The 19,080-nt window shown below is 54.2% G+C and overlaps 1 protein-coding gene across 10 annotated transcripts in view; it reads right to left on the bottom strand.

The window, feature by feature from the left end:
* Ptprf (protein tyrosine phosphatase receptor type F) overlaps window positions 1-18,731 on the bottom strand; it is an 83,203-nt gene extending 64,472 nt beyond the window's left edge. For all 10 annotated transcript variants that reach the window (XM_057784847.1, XM_057784850.1, XM_057784854.1 and 7 more), the window contains exons 1-3: window positions 18,570-18,731; window positions 12,115-12,194; window positions 5,129-5,264 (exon numbers count right to left, since the gene is read on the bottom strand). In XM_057784847.1, the coding sequence (XP_057640830.1) occupies window positions 5,129-5,192 (64 nt within the window). In that variant the 5' untranslated portion in view covers window positions 5,193-5,264; window positions 12,115-12,194; window positions 18,570-18,731. The remainder of the gene's footprint in view (window positions 1-5,128; window positions 5,265-12,114; window positions 12,195-18,569) is intronic.
* Between the last annotated feature and the right edge of the window lie 349 nt (window positions 18,732-19,080).

The following is a 19,080-nucleotide window of genomic DNA, read 5'->3' as shown; positions in this document are numbered from 1 at the left end:
TGGACAAGCACCAGGGTGCTGCCCAGGATCAGACAGGCAGTGCTGCTCCAATCCCATGCTACCCAGGGTTGGGGACCCCCTCTATTGCCAGGCCTTGCCTTGTTTCGTACCAAGGGGGCCCTCACAGAGTTCCAGAGACACTTGTCCCTTATTCCAGAGTCCTAGGTAGTCCTAGGTCTTCTTGTTCCTCAGGAGATGTTCTGGGAGCACAATCCTTGTCTCTACACCGTATCCCCAAATTTGCTCCTGCTTGCCTCTCTAAATTCAGCTTTTTCCCTTTTCTTTATTTTTTTTTTTAATTTTTAATTTTTTGGTTTTTCGAGACAGGGTTTCTCTGTAACCGTAGAGTTTGTCCTGGAACTAGCTCTTGTAGACCAGGCTGGCCTCGAACTCACAGAGATCCACCTGCCTCTGCCTCCCAAGTGCTGGGATTAAAGGCGTGCGCCACCACCGCTCGGCAAGCTTTTTCCTTTTTTAACAAGTATCTTGTATTCACTTGCCAGGTCAGGCACTACACAGAGACTTTAGCTTGGGCCCTGGTGCACTTACCCACCATCCAGGCCGGCCTCTGAGTGCGCCTTGCACTCCTCATCAGCCCCTCTTCCAGAGAGTGGAAGCCTGGCCTACCTCACATCGTCAGCTGGGGTGCCAGGCAGGCAAAACCTGTGACCACTCTGCCCTGGGCCTGATCAACTGGGGTTGAGTATAAACAGAACATTTCTTTTGTTCTGCAAAAAAAAAAAAAAAAAATGCAAATTTTATTTGTGCGTGCGTGTGAATGCGTGTACATGTGCTCCACGGTGCACACTGGGGAGTCAGTTCTCTCCTCCATCAAGCGGACTCCAGAGACTCAAATGAACTCTGGCCCGGTGCTGAGGGCCTTTACTCGCTGAGCCATTGTGTTGGTCTGTGATGAGAACTTCTAAGTCCAGAAAGCAGGGTACCTCTGAACATGCTAGGGCGAGCTTTGTCGCAGTCACGTCCTGTGTCGCCCAGCCCTGTGGGCAGTTACTCACAGAGGGATATCCTGGGACAGTCTTTACATGTCAACACCTGACCCTGTAGATGAGAGAAAGTGACCAAAGGAAGGGATTGTCTCGGACTAGGGGAGCACACCCCTTAGAGAGGCTGCAGGCATGCAACTCCAGGGACAGCTAAACTGGTCCACCTCCAAGGCTCCTCCACAGGGAGACTGATTGCTATTTTGTGCCTCCCCTGAGGGGCGCATGTACACAGGCTCATAAACAGCACTGCACACGGAAGGAAGGAGAAGCACACATAGCGGTGAAGGGCCGCGAGGGCAGGGGAGTTGTCGGAGAGGTGGTTTCCCAGGCCCTGAGTGGCCAGCGAGCTGGGGACCCATTAATGAGCTCCTGTGACTGCTCCTGGCAACCTTCCCCAGCCCAGTCCACTCAAGGGCAATCCTAGTGCCAGGAGGCACTCAACAGGGGCAGCACTTAATAGGTGCCAGGTGCCTGGCCCACGTGACCTCAGTTAACCTTTACAGGTAGGAGTGATTACTCCTGTTGTGCAATAGGAAAACAGGCTTAGAGAAAGCACTTGTGCCGGAAGCTCCAGAGGGCAGGGTTTAGACAGGCCACCCATAAGCACAAGGGGGAGGGCCCTGCCATGTACCAACATCAGGGGCTCTGGAGGAGGGGAAACGCTTAGTCTTCAGGCTCCGGCTAACCTGTACCTGCATCTGATGCACACCACCCATCCCTTGAGGCGCCTGTGAACTCCAGTGGCTTGCAAATAACGTGGCCATGACCAGGACCCCACTTGCACCTGATCTTGGGGTCCTGCGGCTCTCCCGTGCTATCTATCTGAAGATCTCACTCTGGCTTTCTCCTACGCTCAGAAGCCTAGGGACTCTTTCTCCCTGCCAGTCTCATTTCTTCGTTGGGCAATACTCTATGTTAGCAAATGCCCACTCAATGTAAGGGGCTCTCTATTCCAGGAACCCTCCCGAGATATTCAGGCCACTGCCTGTGCCAGTGCTGCCCAACCCGCTCCTGCTCTTCTGTCAAGCTCTCAGACCTGTGCCCAGCTCGGTGGGTTCTGTCCTGTGACAGGTCTGAGTGGATCCTTTCTCTCCAAGCACCTAACACACACAAAACCAGCAGAAACCTCTGCCTGAGGGCTGGACCAAGACCACCTCTATCCCCATATCCACACCCCCCCCATCAAGAAGACACAAAACCCTGGGCTGGGGAGACACTGGGTGAGGTTCCAGAAGTGCGCATCCATGTAAACAAGCATGCCTTAGTACCCAGATTTCCACTAGAGCTGACCAGGCATTGACGCTAGGCCTCCAGGCTAACTCTTGGCAGCTGCTTCTCTACCCTGCTTCTCTCCACTCCCCTCTGAGGCCAGGGCCCCCATTCATTTGTCTCGTTAAGAGGCCTATAGAAACACATTTGTCCGCTCTGCGCTTCACTGCTCTGGTCGTCAATTCTCTGGGGGCGGCCGCCCTGCCTTCTGCAGCAGTCCTGTCCGTGTCTGGCTGCTTGGCCCTAGTGAGAAGTTTTGGAAGTTCAATCCAGGCCTGGCCATGGTGGGGAGAGATTCAAAAGTGAGTGTCATTTAACGGCAGGCTGGGAGAGCAGACTCTGACCCGAGGCTGACTCATCACAGCTCCTAGCTGATGTCTGGCCCACGGCCCTTGGCCTGGCACAGCACCTGGAGGTCCACCCTTGGCAGAGGCTTCTTCACCTGGTTCCCACCTCCAAGCACCTGCTTGGTCTCTGTAACTGAATTACTAAGGAACCAGCAGGAAGGTTCCTGGAAATCCGCCCCTAAGGCAGCTCCACCTCACTCCTCCCCAGTCCTACAGAGGTCAGGCCTGTTCTAACCCTTTTTTTTCTTATTCCCCCACCCCTCCAGACCCTGAACTGAAATGTCTAAACTCCCAAGACTCCCAGCCTGCCAGGGCAGACAGACCTAGGGCAAAATGCCACACAACAGCACACTATGAGGAGTGTAGAGGACCAGAGCGTGACCCACTCTGCTCTAGGAAACTGTCAGCTGAGTCAGATCTGATCAGGGAAAGAGCTGAGAAAATGCCTCGCCCCCACTCCTTTGTTTGTTTCTGGAGACAGAGTATCAAGTAGCCCAGGCTTGTCTTCAGTTTACCAGGTAGCCAAGATAATCTAGAACTTCTAATCCTCCTGCCTCCACCCCTCAAGTACCAGGATTACAGGCCCATGTCACCACGCCTGACAGTGAACGAGTGTTTCAAGCAGAGGAAATAGGAAGAACGAAGAACCTGGACACAGAGAGCGGTGCACGCTGAGGACAGAGCACGGCCAGTTACGGGTGGAGAGGCAGTGAAGGGTAAGTTTAGCAGACAGCAAGATACTAACCCTGATCCCAAAGGCAGTGGGAAAAGGAAGGGCTGGAGGGGAGTTTAAAGTGAGTATCTTAATGCAACCTGAGCCTCACCATGGAATACAGGACGGGGTAGAAGGAATGGACTGGAGGCAGGGAACCAGCAAAAGGCTGAGCATGCTAAAGCTCAGGCAGAAGCTAAAGGAGGCTTGGCAGAAGGCGCTGGGGAGAGCAAAGTGGATGCATTCCAAAAACACTCAGAAGGTGGAGGCCACAGAACTTGGAAATGGATTACATGTACGATAAAAGGGAGGGAGTTGGGAGGAGGCCCAGGTTCCTGACTTGGTGACCAGGTGGGTGGTAATGCCAGTTAGAGAGAGAAAACTGGAGGCAGACAGGAGGGTGGGGCCGAGGGGTGCAGGCTGGGGCGTGCTGGGTCAGAGGCAGGGAGAAGGCAGCTATTCTCTCAGGCCACACTTTCTCAACTCGTGCCATGTCCTCCCAGCCGTCTGGGGCCCTGAGACTGTCTGAGGACTGCGCGAAGGGTGAACAGTCCTTCAATGTCCAAGGGCCACGGATGACTCCAGGCCAGTGCTCACTTTCTCGCCAACCTAGTGTGTGACTCCTGCCTGTCCCTGTAGCTCCATGTTCTTGCCCCCAGCCCCAGCCAGGCTGAGGATCACCCCCATTCCCTTTTCTAAAGTTCTCCACCTAACTTGTCCTCTAGGCCCCCAACCCTGAATCACCTTGGCTACTCTCCAGTGAGTGGGAACTCTCCCTCCCATTTTACCCTACCCAGGGCTCAGCCTCTGAGGACAAAGGGAGGGGTGCTCCAGGGCCACCCCTTCTATAACTGGCTTCTGAATTATTAATGAGCCATTAAGAGAGAGAGCTTTGGGGGATGAGGCTCTTGTCTAGAGACCTGGAGGAGATAGAGGGATCCGTATGGCCTGCTGCCCTGGGGCCTGACCCCTCAGGTTGGCCCTGGACTGCCTCTGGGTTCAGGACAGGCTGGGAATAGCCCCTTCCCCCCAAGGGACCTCAGCTAAAACCTTGCCCCTCCCCCCAGCCTGCAGATTGGCTAAGCCTGTCCTGTACTCCGCCTCCCACCAGTAACCAAGCAGTGGTAACCATGGTGACAGGGCGGGCTATGGCCAGTCTTATAGTGCCAGGCAGGGGGAAGGGCAGCAGCAGGGAAGAGTCCAAAGTTCAGAGTTGGACTTGGGTAGGGGACAAATTGTCCCCCAACACACAAACACTTATTTTCCTTTCCCATCTCCGTCTCCTTCCTGCAAGCCCAGTAGCAATCTTCCCCATTTTCCAGGGACTGCGGGCCTGGCTCAGGGGAGGGTGCCCTTTGCCTTGAAGGTCCCTAAGAAAAGGGAAGGATCCAGGTAACTCAGCTCTGAGCCCTCCCTGGACCTGGGGACACATCTGGTGTGCTATTCATGCTTCCTTCTACAGAGATCTGCAATGTGGACAGAGCACATGTCTACACAATTCACACAATCCAAGACACGGCTCCCCAATTCCATAAAACAGACATTCATGGTTCTGCAGAGCCTAGGGGATACCCAGGTGCTCCACAGGATGTTCAGAGGCAACAGAAGGAGCAGGTACCCCTTAGAAGGGGGCTTTCCCAATGGGGGTCTCTAGGACAGAAGGACTAGAGGGGTAGCTATCTGGTCACCCTGTTTCTCTGTCCTAGGACCTAGTCCTGTATTCTATTCTAGAGACCTGCTAGAGGGTATGCCGCTTTTCACCCCAGCCTATCTGTACGATGAGGAGTCAGACTTACTGTCGCCATGAGCACCTGCCATCAAACCAAGCATCACGAGTGCAGGCACAAGGGGCACCATCATCCTCCCTGGGGCTGGCTCTGAGGCCTTCCAGGGCTCTAACTCCACAGTCAGCCACAGCCCAAGACAATCCACCTGTAAGGGAGAGAAGGGCAGAGCCAATTAGCTGGTATCCACTTGAGTCCCTCCTACCCAGGCTGCCTCTTGGCCCCCACTCATCCTCACCAGCCATTCAGAGCTGACTGCAACAGTTTCAGCCTGGACTGTGCAATTGTCAGCCAAGTTCCTTCCCCAGTGCTGAGGGGCAACCCACCCTATAGAAAGAGTACAGAGGCGTCAGGGCATTCTCTAACCCCCAGAAAAAGGAACATATAGCTAGTTAGAAACTAGCACAGGGCTGGTCCATTCCAGATACTGAGTTCCCAACTCACACCATTAAGGAGATGGGCACAGGGAAATGGAGTCAAAGATACACACAGATTGGAACCCAAAGACGGACATGTGAACTGTAAGCAGCCAGGCAGATTTACACAGTCCCACAGCATCCTGATGCTCTTCCTTGGGAAGCAAGGGGCCAGAGCCCAACACACACAGCACAGGCCCCAGAATACAGACTCAGCAGCAGTTGGTTCCACGTTGTCAAGGGCTCGCAGCCAAAGCCACAACCCGTCAGGGCTCGCCAGGACTGCTCTCTACAAGTTACAGTTGCTCTGCCTGGCCACCCTCAACCTACCCAATTCCCATGGCACTTTCCTACCCCAAAGACAAACTATAAGGAGGCCTCAGTGACTGAGAATTGGAATGCTAGATTCTAAGATTCAATATCCACGCTTCCTCCCTCTTCCCTTGTTCCAGGTATCCAAACAGAAGGGGGAATGACTGTGTTTGGGGCTAGCTGAAGCATTCAAGACCCTGCCTGCTCTCCTGGCTACAGGTCTTTTACACTCTGCAGCTAGCTGTTGAAGCCACTCAGTGGCCACACTGTCTACTGCAGACACGTCAGTCCTGGGGGCGAGCCTCTAAAGGTCTCTTTCCCATGTTCTTTGCCTGGGGACTTCAGGTACCACGCAGCAGTGTTCACAGTGCCACAGAGAAGGCCCTGGCACATGGCCAGGCCTTCACCCATGCTCTGAAAACGCAACGGTATAATGGGGGAGGGACAGTGGACACACTCTGGGGCCCCACAGTGCTAAGAGAATTTTCACGTTCAGAGGACAGATGAACTGAAGGGATGGAGCGCGTACATGGTTCTGCTCCTTTCTGGAACTTGAACCCTTATCTGAACTTAGGACAAAGATCATGGAGGCCAACAAGCAGCAGGTGAGCAAAGGTGGAGAAAGCGGGTGGCACTGTGAAGTGAGGCAGGGGCTAGAGACACAGGGAAGGGGAGAGGTTCCCCGTCCTGGGAACAGTGAGAACGAAGCAGCAAAAGCAATAAAGCTAAAAGGACATGGTGTGGTGTCCAGCACTACTTATTCCAGGCTGTGGGTTCTGCTGATCTCAGGGCTGAGGAGGTGCAGTTCACAACGGGCCCATGTCAGGATGGGGGGTCCTATCTGGACTTGTTCGTCACAGCACCATGGTTATCTTAGTGTGGCTATCAAGACAACAGGTGGTGAATTGCCTGTCCAGGTTACCATGGGGACATGGTTCTCAGACAGGACTCTAGCTCTGGTACAGATACCCAGGGTACAGTTCAGAGGTGTGTCACCCCACAGGTCAGGCAGAGTGGTCTAGGCAGGACTCGTGGGTGAGACATCACAAAGTCAGAGAGTTTAATGTCCGTGCTCCACCATTCCAGGCACATCCCCCCCCCCCCAAGCAGACACCATACGGACATAATCTTCAGTACAAGTACCATGGGGAACATCTCCCAGGTATGGACACAGAGGGATGAAACAGGATAGATGTTACAAGGTACAAAAATACACAGCACAGTCATAGTGGGGCAGACCTCCCCAGTACAATTACAGAGCCTTAATCCCTATAGCTGTGGTATAGCAATCACAGCACAGTAACTCCCAGGTGCAGACATGGAAGCAGCGTCTGGTCCAGACATCACGTGGGTATACACAGAGGGTACAGACATCTGTGGGTAGAGCTGCCTGATAAGGGCATTACAGGGATGTAACTCCCCAGCACCCTGCCATAGAGGTGTGACTCTGTCACTGACAGGGGCGGGGGGGTGGCACTAGTAAATAAAGGGGAACAAAGCTCCACTCAATAAAGCCACCAGTGTCTCATTCCCACAAGTGAAATTCTGGCCTCTGAACCTAATCCCCAGTGTAGCAAAAACCAGTGGATCTTTCTTGGGGACCAAGACTCCTGTCCGTGTAAGCAGAATGTTCAAAGACTTTGTTCAGATCCACAGAGTAGGAAGAAGTCAGAAGTATTAAAAATAGGGGTCTGGAGAGAGGGCTGAGTTCAGGGCACTGGCTGCCAGAGGACCTACATTGGATTCCCAGCACCCATATGGCAGCTCATGACTGTAACTTCAGATCCAGGGGATCCAATGCCTTCCTCTGGCCTCTGTGGGCACCACACACACACAGTTTACAGACATACGAGCGGGCAAAACACTCATACACAGAAAAATGTTAAAACTGTTTCTTTTTTAAGTTGAAAATATAGGTATTCCCTCCCAAGAGAGCTGCTCCAGTGATCCTTAGACACAGGGACACAGGCAACTAGAAACACCAGGAGACCCCAGGGACATACACAAACATGGGTACAATCTGAGGGAACCGCTTTGGCAACCACAGTCTTCCAAGCCTGGCCTCTCCCTCTCAGCAGCTCCTGGTGTGAGCAAGTTGCTCCCACCCCTGGACTCTGGGCACGGCGCCTGCCCCTGCTGTCGGGCAGTCAGGCTGCTCCCAGCTCCAGGGCCTCCTCCCTCATTAGAAGTCCCAGGCCTGGGCTTGAGTCTAGATGTTGCTTCTGCCCACACCCTGGTCTTCAGGTCCCCTGTAGATCAAGTTTGCCTTGCTGGACGGCCATGGACCTTGTGCACCCATCCAATACGGCAGCTCTTAGGACAGATACGCACTCCACCAGCATGGATGGGTGAGTCTGGGCCTTGTTCAGTTCAGAGAAAACCAAGGCCCAAATAGTTGGGAACTCAAGCTCATCTCTGAATTGCACTGCAGGCCATCGGTTCTACCAAGCTGACACACTTGGGCAGGAAAACAATTACGTGGCATATGATATTATAGGATATAATTGAGGGTAATTTTTCTACATTCAGAATGGCTTTGATATATCTTTTTTCTTCGTTACCCACTGAAAAGCTGCCAACTGCCCTTTCTTAGGAAGAAATGTCCTTTATTCTCAAATTTTGTCCTTGGTGCTAAAATGTCCTTTCTTGTATGAAGTGATGGGAACAGCAGATAGAAGTTGTTTTTTTTATAATGTCTCTACTTGGCAAAATAAATAACTGCTAACCCCCTGTCTGGCCCTAAGCACTTTTGGAAGCTGAACTGTGTGTGAAACCAAAGAGCCTGGGAATCGCTGCTCTAAGGAGAAAGGGATCAGCAGGCACAACATCAAGCCACAGGACTCATGCATGTGTGTCATGGAAAATGTGTGTCATTTCCATGAGGTCCACCCTAACCATCCCTGCCAGGGCCAAAGAGGGCCCCCAAGAGACCATGTGACACCAGGGCTGAGGGGTTCCCGGATGGAAAACAGCTGGGATCATTCTCAAGACCCCCTCATGAATATGCAAACACAGATTGATTTGTTTCCCGTGGGCATGAGTTATTATTCACAGATATTAATTAGACTCCAAATACCACCTGTTCCTCTAGCCTTCCCCACTGCTCCTCTTCAGGCCAGGACCCTGGCTCCCAGGAGATTGGAGACCAAATATGGACAAGGGCAGAAGAAGGGGCATCCAGGGTTCCAGGGTGTGCTCAGCCAAGACTTAAGCAACAAGATGCATGCTGGGCAGGGAGAGCCAAGAGCTGTTCATCTTCTAACCTGTGGTGGCAGCTCGGTTAGCTGCCACTGGGCCCTTTTGTCATGTCCTGGACAGTTTACCACGTGGTACTGCAGCAGTGGCCGCGGAGGCGGAAATAGGCCTTGTCACACTTGGGAAGGGAAAACCAACGTGTTTCCAACTTTCACCAAACCAACCACCGGATTATGACAGGAATAAATCACAGCCTCAGCCTCGACCCCGGCCCAGCAGAGCTGGCTGGCAGGAAGGAGCCTGAGACTGCCCTACCTCCTCTATCGGGGAGGCCAGAGTCTCGGTGAACAGCCAGGAACAACACTCCCTCCCACTCGAGTACTGGGGATCCTTTAGCTATGCTGAGGTCCCATTTATAGCTCTCAGTGTTTGACTCTAAGGAGTCAAAGGGGAAACCAGGGGTGTCAAAATTCCTGGGAGTGGCAGCCAAGGACCTAACAGGGGCCTAGTTTTAAGAAACAGAAACAAAATAAAAATCAAAAAGGGCCAAATTAGGTTCCTTCTACGGCCACACCTCTAAGTCTTTAGGTCTTTCCCCAGGGGGTATGAGGAGGGACCCCTCAGATTAATGTTCACCAACTTTGTTGCCTTGGGGCCTCTATACCCAGTATTGTCTCTACTGTGAAAGATGCCTTTCTCTTGCCCCAGACACTCACTTTGCTTCAGAACCGGGTTCAAGTGATCCACTGATGTAAATCTTTCCCCAAGACTCTCCCTAGGTTTCCAGGTTGTACAGTTTAGTGAAATCACAAGAGGTGACACAAACTAGTGGTTCTCAATCCCGGGTGACCCTGCCCCGCCGCAGGACATGAGGTAATGTCTGGAGACATTAGTACTGGGGATGGAGGTAGGTGTTACTAGCTCTAATGGGAAGAAAGAAACCTGCGATACTGTGAGACATCCTACATCAGGCCAGGCCCACGAGAAAAGGATCACCCGTCCACAAAGTTTACAGTACCAAAATTGAGAAACCCTGACACAGGTGGCCAGCTACACAGCCTACAGCCTGACCTAGCCCCAGCCCCAGAACCCAAGCCCCCTTGGAATCGTTCACACCTTCAACTGACACTTAGATCAGTACCTTCTTGGTCTTCAGAATCTCAGAATTCCCACCCCCCGCCAGATCAGTTCAGCCTCCAGAAACGGGGGGTCCTGTACACACCCCATCTCCACCCTCTCCACCCTCTAGACGTGTCATTTGCACGTGTTCTCGCCAAAGGGCTCCTGTTCTAGGGACTCTTCTGGCAAGACTGGGCTTTTAGGCAGATCAGACTCTCACCTGAGTACGGACAGGAGGACACATAGTATCCTTCCTTATACACGTTCTCCCTGCCTGACCTTCCCAGCCTATGAGTTCTCCCCTATGTCCCTTTGCAGAAGCCCATCTCACCCAGTGTGACTACTCACAGCATCCCAGACATCACCCAGTGTGACTACTCACAGCATCCCGGACATCACCCAGTGTGACTACTCACAGCATCCCCATCTCACCCAGTGTGACCACTCATAGCATCCCCATCTCACCCAGTGTGACCACTCACAGCATCCCCATCAACTAGTGTGACTACTCACAGCATCCCCATCTCACCTAGTGTGACTACTCACAGCATCCCAGACATCACCCAGTGTGACTACTCACAGCATCCTCCTTCCTCTCCATCTAGGCCAGACCCATTTCTCTTTTCTAAGTTTTTATTTATTTGATTGTATGTGTGGTTACGTGAAGGTCAGAGGACAACTCTGGAGTCAATTCTCTGCTTCCACTTTTACCACTGGGTTCTGGGAATAGAACTCAGGCTGTCAGGAAGCACATTTACCTGCTGAGCCACCTCCCTGGCTCCAGATCAATCTTTGTCATGGCCTCTTTGTTTAACCATCTATCTAGAACTGTTGAGTGATCAGGGTGATGGCTGTAAAGCATGGGTCCTACCTTCAAGAAGCTTACAGAGAAAGGCCCACCAAGCTCAGGGACAACCTGTCACCCAGTTCAGCAAAGCCTTGAAGGCCCGCTCCTTATTCCAAACATCCAACTTGTCAGAAGTTTGAATCTCCCCCTCTTCCACCCCAACCACCTCTCACCCCTCCACGGGCTTCCTGCCTTTGATTCCTGTACACAAGCCAATGGTGCCTTCAGCCCACAAAAGTACAAATCTAGGGGCTTAAAGACATGGCTCGCCAGTTAAGAATGCTCACTACTCTTGCTGGGGACCCAGGTTCAGTTCCCAAAAACACACATGGGGGCTCAGAACAATCTGTACGGCATCCAACCCCCTCTTCTGCCTCCACAAGCACCAGGCACACACATAGTGTATATACATACATACATATATAACATAGAAATAAATAATCCTATTTTTAAATGAAAACCTACTCATGCCCATCGCGAGTGCTGTCTGCTGTTCTAGCTCATGGGAGGGACAACTGGATGGATGAAGGGACTCTCAGCTTGAGCTTCTGAAGCACTCTTAGGAGGAAGTCCACAGCCTTCAGTCTCTCATCCCAGACCACCACGTAGACACCTAACTCCCTCTCTGGCCTTGTTCTCTACAACCCCAGCCCACTGCCCCGAGGACCCTGCTCCTTCTACATACTCTTCAGGTGACAGGTGTCTTTTTTTCCCTACAGACACATGGCGAATGGAGAAGCTGACAGACCCTGCTGCCATCCAGAAGTCAATGTCATGCCTACAGAAGCTGATAAGTTTGCCTCTCATTCACCCACCTCCGTCCTCAACGCTAACCAGACATCTTCGCTCCCTCGTGTTCCACATTCAGTCCTTCACGACGGTCTGTCTACTCCATCTCCTTAAATAGCACTTCAATCCCTTCTCGTCCTCGTATCGCTGCTTTCCTGGTCTAGGCCTCTATCAGCGCTCAACCACATGTATGTTGAATATCCCCTCCACGACTTAGATAAAGTCTCACGTCAAAATCCAAACCATTTAGCCTGGTCCACAGGCCCCCCCACCCCCACCCCTGCAACCATGCACCTGGCCACACGTTGGAGTACACTCACCAGGTCTTTGCTCACTTATATCAGTCACTCTTGCTGGGCAATCAGCACCGAGGGCAGGGCACCAGGGCCTCCGCTCCTTCCTGGACAGAGAGGAAAAGATAAGAAAAACATCAAGAATTTTATCAAAGCAAAATAGAAATTGATAGAGACAGACTTTCAAAACGCACTGTTTATGCAGGGAAATGAAAACAGGTTAGGGATCTGCCAGTGTAGGGTGATCCCCATTTAGTAAAGTAGCCATCTGCTTTCTGCACTGCGCTTGCTTGATGCTCCTTAAGCACCTACTATGTGCCTGCCCATTTGTCTACTTCCCTATGCCCATGAGCAACACAGGCCAGGTTCCCATGGCCACAGAATCTGGGTCTGGATTCCACAGCAACCCTGGACTAGAGCAGTCACCCACCCTAACTCTGGAACCCCACCTGCCAGGTTCTCCCTCACTAGCCAGCCGCAGGGCATTCTCTTCCGATCTTCAAGTGTGCCCTCCTTTCTCCTGTGTCCCGGCCTTGCCCATGATGCGTGTTACCGCCTAAAATGGCCTACCTATATGCTTCTGACTGGTAACCACTCAGATTTCAGATGCAACAGCGTTTCTCACGTAAGTTTACTGTGACACTGCCAACTACATGCCTGGACTTTGCCTCAAATCAATGATCACAAACGTATTTATTTACTTACATGACTCCGAGTCACTAAAATAAGCTAAGTAAACAAACAGGGCACACCTGCCTGGCTCGCCTAGCAGGAACCCAGCACATAGTAGGTGCTTAGTCCACACATGGTGAGAACACGAGTTCCCAGGAAGCAGCCCAGCCAGGGTACTCCCCAGTGCACATACCAGCCTTCAAAGAAACTTCAGGAGCAGTATTTATTTTTGACTTTCTGCTTCTCTGTAATTTTTTTTAAATGAAGGTGTGCCCCTGGATGCCTCCTCCGCTGGCACACACAGCGCCAGAGCCCTGCCCCTTCCTTCGAAAACCATTACAGAGCTCTCACCAGCATGTGCATGGTCCTAGGTGAGGGGGCAGGGTTTAGTCACGCCCACATCACCCAATCACTAGCTCAGCTACTCTGCTGGTGCCCACTTGAAGCATGCTGCAGCCCACTTTGCACTCCTTCTGGGCCTCACCCCACACTCGCAGCAGCGTTCATCCCACCGTCCTCCCACTGTGGCTCATCCCTGAGCAGGAAACTGTAGGGGAGCTGGGAATATCCTCACTGACTCAGGCCCAATGCTCACTACCATCCACAGAGTAACTTCCACACCCGGGAATTATCCTCACTTTAACTGGTTTACGGTTTACTCAATGTGATTATATGTATGTGCACCAACTATGTGTAAGTATGGTGCTCAAATTCAGAAGAGGGCACCAAACCCAGGACATCTACAAGAGCAGCCAACAAATGTTTTTAACTGCCCAGCTACCTTTCTAACCCTTTGTCCTTACTTTAGACTAGTCACTTTTGGAAAAAGCCACTGACTCACCCAAGGCCTCATCAGATCCACCCACCCCCAGCCAGATCAGAACCGAAGGCCCTGGGCCTCAGGATGCCAGCCAGTATGGCCTCCTACCCACTGCATTTCTCCACAGCATTCCCAATGGCCGCTGCTTCTGCAGCAGGCTGCCAAGCAGGTCTGGCCAGAGAAACCGGCTTCCATGTTGCAAACTCAAAGGCCCGTTTGTCTCGAGTTGCCTGCCTAGTCTCACAATGCTTGACATGGGCTGTTAGCTCCACCACCGCTGCTCAGGAACCCAGGCAGAGGGGTAGTGTTCAAAGCAATGGTGTCACACCCAAGACCATGCCAGAAGCACTGGGCCTCCTGCAGATGCCTGGGACACCCATCTAAAGTAGAATCCAGATCTGAAGAAAGGCCCAAAATGGCCATGAAGCAGGTCTCAGAAACACAGGATCCCAAGGCTGCCAAGACACCCCACCCCCCACCCCCAAGGAACACAGAGCAGTCCAAGGTAGTATTCTAGAACAGTATTCTGGATCAAAGAGCCCCAACACGGACTATCAAGTCACCTTCAGATCCACCAGCAGCAGCCCCTAGAACCACTCCAGACCCACAGGGGACAAAACTTACAACAGTCAGGCTGGCCAGCTACCCGGAAAATAAACTGGCATTGATGTCTGGAAGGTAGACTTGGCAGCTGCTCAGTCAGGGCCTAACTGGATAGGATTTCAGGGAGAATTCACACCGGGTACAACCCCCCACAGAGGGCTCAGACCAGGCTTAGGTAACAGCCATGACCAAGATCACGTAGAAGGCCTTTGCACCAACCTGGCTGGCCGGCCCCAGTAGGGCTCTGCGTCACCTGCCAGGCTGAAGCCCGGCCCACCAGTGGGACCAGAAAGAGCAAGCAGAAACCCGGGGCACAGGCACGGATTGAAGCAACCTCCAGGCAGCCCTGGGGCTGCACCACAAAAGTCTCCAGAAGCGGCAGATTATACTCAGCCAAGGAAAGAACGTCGGAGTTCTTAGACCCAGAGGCCCAGGGCACCGAGACTTGGTGCATCTGGACCTTGGAGGCAAAAGCAGAACAAAGAATCCTGGGAGGAAGTGGGGTACTAAACCGCAGAGGCTGCCCCTTCTCAGAATCCCCTTCTGTTCACCTCAAGAGCTCTCTTCTCCAGGGCCCTACCTCAGCCTTCTCACACCTGCCCGTACCCTGAAGGTCAAATACACGGGGGCAACACGCAGCTTCATCAGTGAAGATGAGGCTGGGGGACAAGGTAGCTGCCCCCGCCTGGTTGAGCATGCCATCTGTAAGGGCCCCCAGCTCAGAGCAGCAGCTATGGCAGGCAGGTGCCTCTGCCTGGACACTGTGTGTTCCCAAAGACAGCTCTGTGACTCGGGGATTCTGACAGAGGAGCGCATTTTCATCACTTTTATTGATGATGTAAAAACAATGGCTACCGCTGAGGGGCTGAGGGATGATTCAAGATGTGAGGCCCTGTCCCGAACGCTTCATGTTTGTCTTTGATCCCCCCAACAACCCTATGAGGCGTGCGTTTTATCACACCCGTTTGAGAAATGGGGTCCAGAGATGGTTAGCAAATTGTTCAAGGTCAACTCAAACTCCAGTTTATACTCCAAGTCAGCTCTTGGCTGCTGCGGACAGCTGTCTTCCCTGAGAGAGCATTGCTCCTAGCTTCCATGTAATTCCTGGTATCCTCTGGCTTAAGACTCTTCATACTAAAGCCGGGCGGTGGTGGCGCACACCTTTAATCCCAGCTCTCGGGAAGCAGGGGCAGGCGGATCTCTGTGAGTTCGAGGCCAGTCTGGTCTACAAGAGCTAGTTCCAGGACAGGCGCTATAATTACAGTGAAACCCTGTCTTGAAAAACAAAAAACAAACAAACAAAAAAGGACTCTTCATACTCAACCCCTTCACCAAAACCCAAGTGCCTCACAGACAACACATGGGGCCTCGGCTCAACATTTACCTGGCCTGGCCTTTCCTCCCCAGGTCCCTGGTTCAGGACTTCAGTGAAGCCTGGGCCCTTCCTCTTCCTCACTCCACATCCCACGAACCACCCTGTCCTGTCCAAGGTGCTTTCTCGGTGGCCATGTGCCCCTCCTCTCCAGGCCACCTTTCTCTCACCTGACTTTCTGCACGCAGCACCCTCGTTAGGAATCCTGTCTCCACCCAGAACTTTCCATAGCCCTGAACCATCTTCTAGTGAAGAAACCTGTAGGATGACCCACAGCCTCCACCCAAACGTTAAGCCACGGGAGTCTCTCCCAGGTACCTCACAGAACATCCGTGGCTCTGCGAGCTGCTGTGGCTGTCTCTGAACGTGCCACAAGTGATAACATATCTCAACCTTTACTCAGACTGTTTAAATTTTTTAATTAACTAATTAATTTTGCAGTGCTGGGAACCGAGTCCAGGCCTCAAGCGTGCCAGGCAAGGGCTCTCCCGCTGCGTTATTTCCAGAACTGCTCATACTGTTTCAGTCTTCTCCTTCCTCTGCGGTATCCTTTCTTTCTCAACCGGCGAACTCCTACCGACCTATCTAAGCCCACTTCAGAGAGCCCCTCCGGAGTCCCCCTGCGAATCGTCTCACCCTGAACCTGCAGCCCCTGGACTCCTCCAATCTTCTAACCTCGGCTTGGCACGGCAGTTGCTCTATGTGGCTAAGGCTCCCACCTCAGCAGTTGCAAAGAGATGAGCTTCCTCTTCTGGACAGCTGTTCGTCCCACAGGAAGCCAGACTGCCAAGCCAAAAGTGCCTAGCCCTGTGCCTGGCACACCGTCAGCAGTCGATAGCAGGTTACTGAATCCCTTTTGCATTCCCACAAAGCCACTGCCACTGTGGCCTTGCAGGGCCCACCTATCCTTGACTACCAGCCCCTCTCTCCAGGGAACTAAAGCTGAGACCCCCCAAAGGCCTCCTTGCTGTAGCAGTTAAGGTCTGGGGACTACCTCCGGAACGGAGGACCTCAGACTGACTCCCAGTACAGGTGGCCGGGAGGGGGTGCAGAGAAAGCAGGAAACAAGGACGCTATCTTGCTGCAGGTCCATACAGTCCACAAGGAAGGGTTTTCAGCCAGTCTACCCTTGCTGCAGCCTACCCCACCTCCCGGGAAACTGTTTCTCCAGCACCCAGAACTATGGAAAAGAACTCCTTCCATAGCCCTAAACACTTGAGACTGGATGGGGGGGAGGTCAGCAGCTGCAGGAGGAAGGGAAGGAAGAATCCTATTAAGACTGTCCTAATTGAAGGAAGGGAAGAAGAACACTATAACTCAAGGAAAACAAAACCACGAAGAAAGTGAACTGGAACGGAAGTATGTGCACAAGAAGGCCCGAGGTGGAGTGTGCAGGTGCACAGGTGTGCTGTGAGTGTGCAAGCACAGCAAGTTTCGCACCGAGACTCCTTGCGGGGAGGGTGAGCTGAGAATGGGAATGGAGGTGGGAAGGGGGGGGCTATGGGGTGTGTGGCCTGAGCCCTGGCTGAGAATGAAGGGTTGTTCTTGAGGAGTCGTTGAAGCCCTAGGCAGATTTATACAATCAGAAAAAACAGGGATTTTCACACTCCCTGAAGCAAGAGTTAATAAGAAGCCACACAGACTCGCTCAGATTTCCTGTCAGACCTCTCCTCTGGATCCTATCAGATTCCTGGGGCCTCCCAAAGGATCCCACACTGGGTCCTTCATCCAGGAACGGCCATCCCACCACAGAACACTGCCCTGTATTCTCAGGCAGAGCCAGCACCAGGTCACTGAGGATGCCACTCTTGTGCCTTCAGAAGCAGAAGTGGAGCCTTCCTCAACAACCCTTGTCATCCAGCATCCACAACCCCTGCCTGGCTGCTCTTAGGGTGGTCCTCCCTCCCGTTCCACAGCTAGGGACAGGTAGGGCTCCCACCCCGCCGGCTCCAAGTCAGGGGCCCTGCAGAGGGAGGGGGTGAAATGGGGAGAAGGGCTAGCCCCTCCCCCTCCCGGGGTAGAAGAACCAGAGGGGCCGCATTCCAGAGAAGTGGGGGAGGGGGCCTGAGAGAGGGGATACAGAGACACCAAGAAGAGAGACACCCAAGGAAGGAGCTAAGAGACATGGAGGCACAGAGACCCAGGGACAAGGAACACGGAGACTCGGAGAGGGAACACGGAGACCTGGGGCGAGAGGACAGGGAGACCCGGGAAGAAGAAGTCAATACTCGGGGAGAGGACACGGAGACTGGGAGGGAAGAGTGACCCACAGCTGGACACGCAGAGACCGCAGGGAATGAGATCTGGAGGCAGTGGGCGACACAGGCAGACAGAGACACCTAGGGAAGCTGAGAAAGGCGCCGAGACGAAGACGCGGGCGCAGAGACTGGGGACCGGGCACGCCCGGACGGGACGGGATCGGGAGGGACGTCGGGAGGCGACTGAGTGAACTTTCGGAGTGGGTCCGAGCGCACCCGTCCTCCCGGGACGAGTGGCTCCGGAGCCTCGGGGGCACCGCTCGGGGTGGGGGTTGGGACCGCCCGCCCAGTCCTTCCCCAGCCCGCACTCCGCACGGAGACCAGGGAAAGAGGGGGGGCTCCCAACTCGCGCCCCGCGCATCCCGGGGCCGCACGTGCGCCCGGTCGCCCGCGAGACCCGGCGTCGGCTGCGGCTCTTCCGCCGGCGGGGAGGGGGCGCCGTGGGACGGGGAGGCGGCCTGGACCCGCCCGGGGCCGGCGGGGGAGGCTGGAGGCCGCCCCCGGAGGGCGACCGCGGCGGGTGGGAGACCGGGCACTCACCGGCGCGGGGAAACTTTGCACGGGGGGCGCGGGCTGCGGCTCAGGTGCGGTGGGGGTTCGGCCGCGATCGCGGGCGCGGCAGGTGGGGGCGCGGCCCAGTCTCCGGGCGCCCCCGGGGCCCGCCCCCGGCTCCGCTCCACGGACGCGGGGGCAGGGCGGGGACGGCGCGGAAGGGCCGCGCACCGAGGGGCCCGAAGGGGGTTCGGGGATCACTCACCGCCTCTCCGGGGGCCGTCGGTCTGCATGTCCCCCCTCGAGCCGCTGAGGCCGCCGCTTCCAGTCCGCCGCTGCCGCGGTCGCCCGCTCCCGCCACCGACACAGCCGCCAGAGCCGGAGCCGGAGCCGGAGCCGGAGCCGCCGCCTCTGCCGCCGCCGCCGCCACCGCTCCCGCCGCTCCCGCGCCAGCTCCAGCCGCGCGCGCCCGCCCGCCCGCGCCCGCGTCCCTGCCCCTGCCGTGCGCGTCCCCGGCGCCGCCCCTCCCCTCGTGCACTCTCGCTTGTAGAGGAGTGAAGCTGTAGGCCCAAAGAGGCTGCAGCCCAACCCCAAGTCTAAACCGACTGCAACGCCAAGATTGAGCTTAAACCTCAGTAAATGAGCGTGGATAGACCCAAACTCCGACACCAAGGCCAGACCCTCCCAAATATTCACATGAACCTAATACTTCTCTAGGATCCCCCTACCCCCAATACAGATGTAAATCTGATACTCAGCCCAGAACAACCTTTGAA

This window comes from Chionomys nivalis, chromosome 11 (genome assembly GCF_950005125.1).
Source record: "Chionomys nivalis chromosome 11, mChiNiv1.1, whole genome shotgun sequence".
NCBI lineage: Eukaryota > Metazoa > Chordata > Mammalia > Rodentia > Cricetidae > Chionomys > Chionomys nivalis.
The sequence above is the reverse complement of the archived record's forward strand: the minus strand, read 5'-3'. Positions and strand labels throughout refer to the sequence as shown.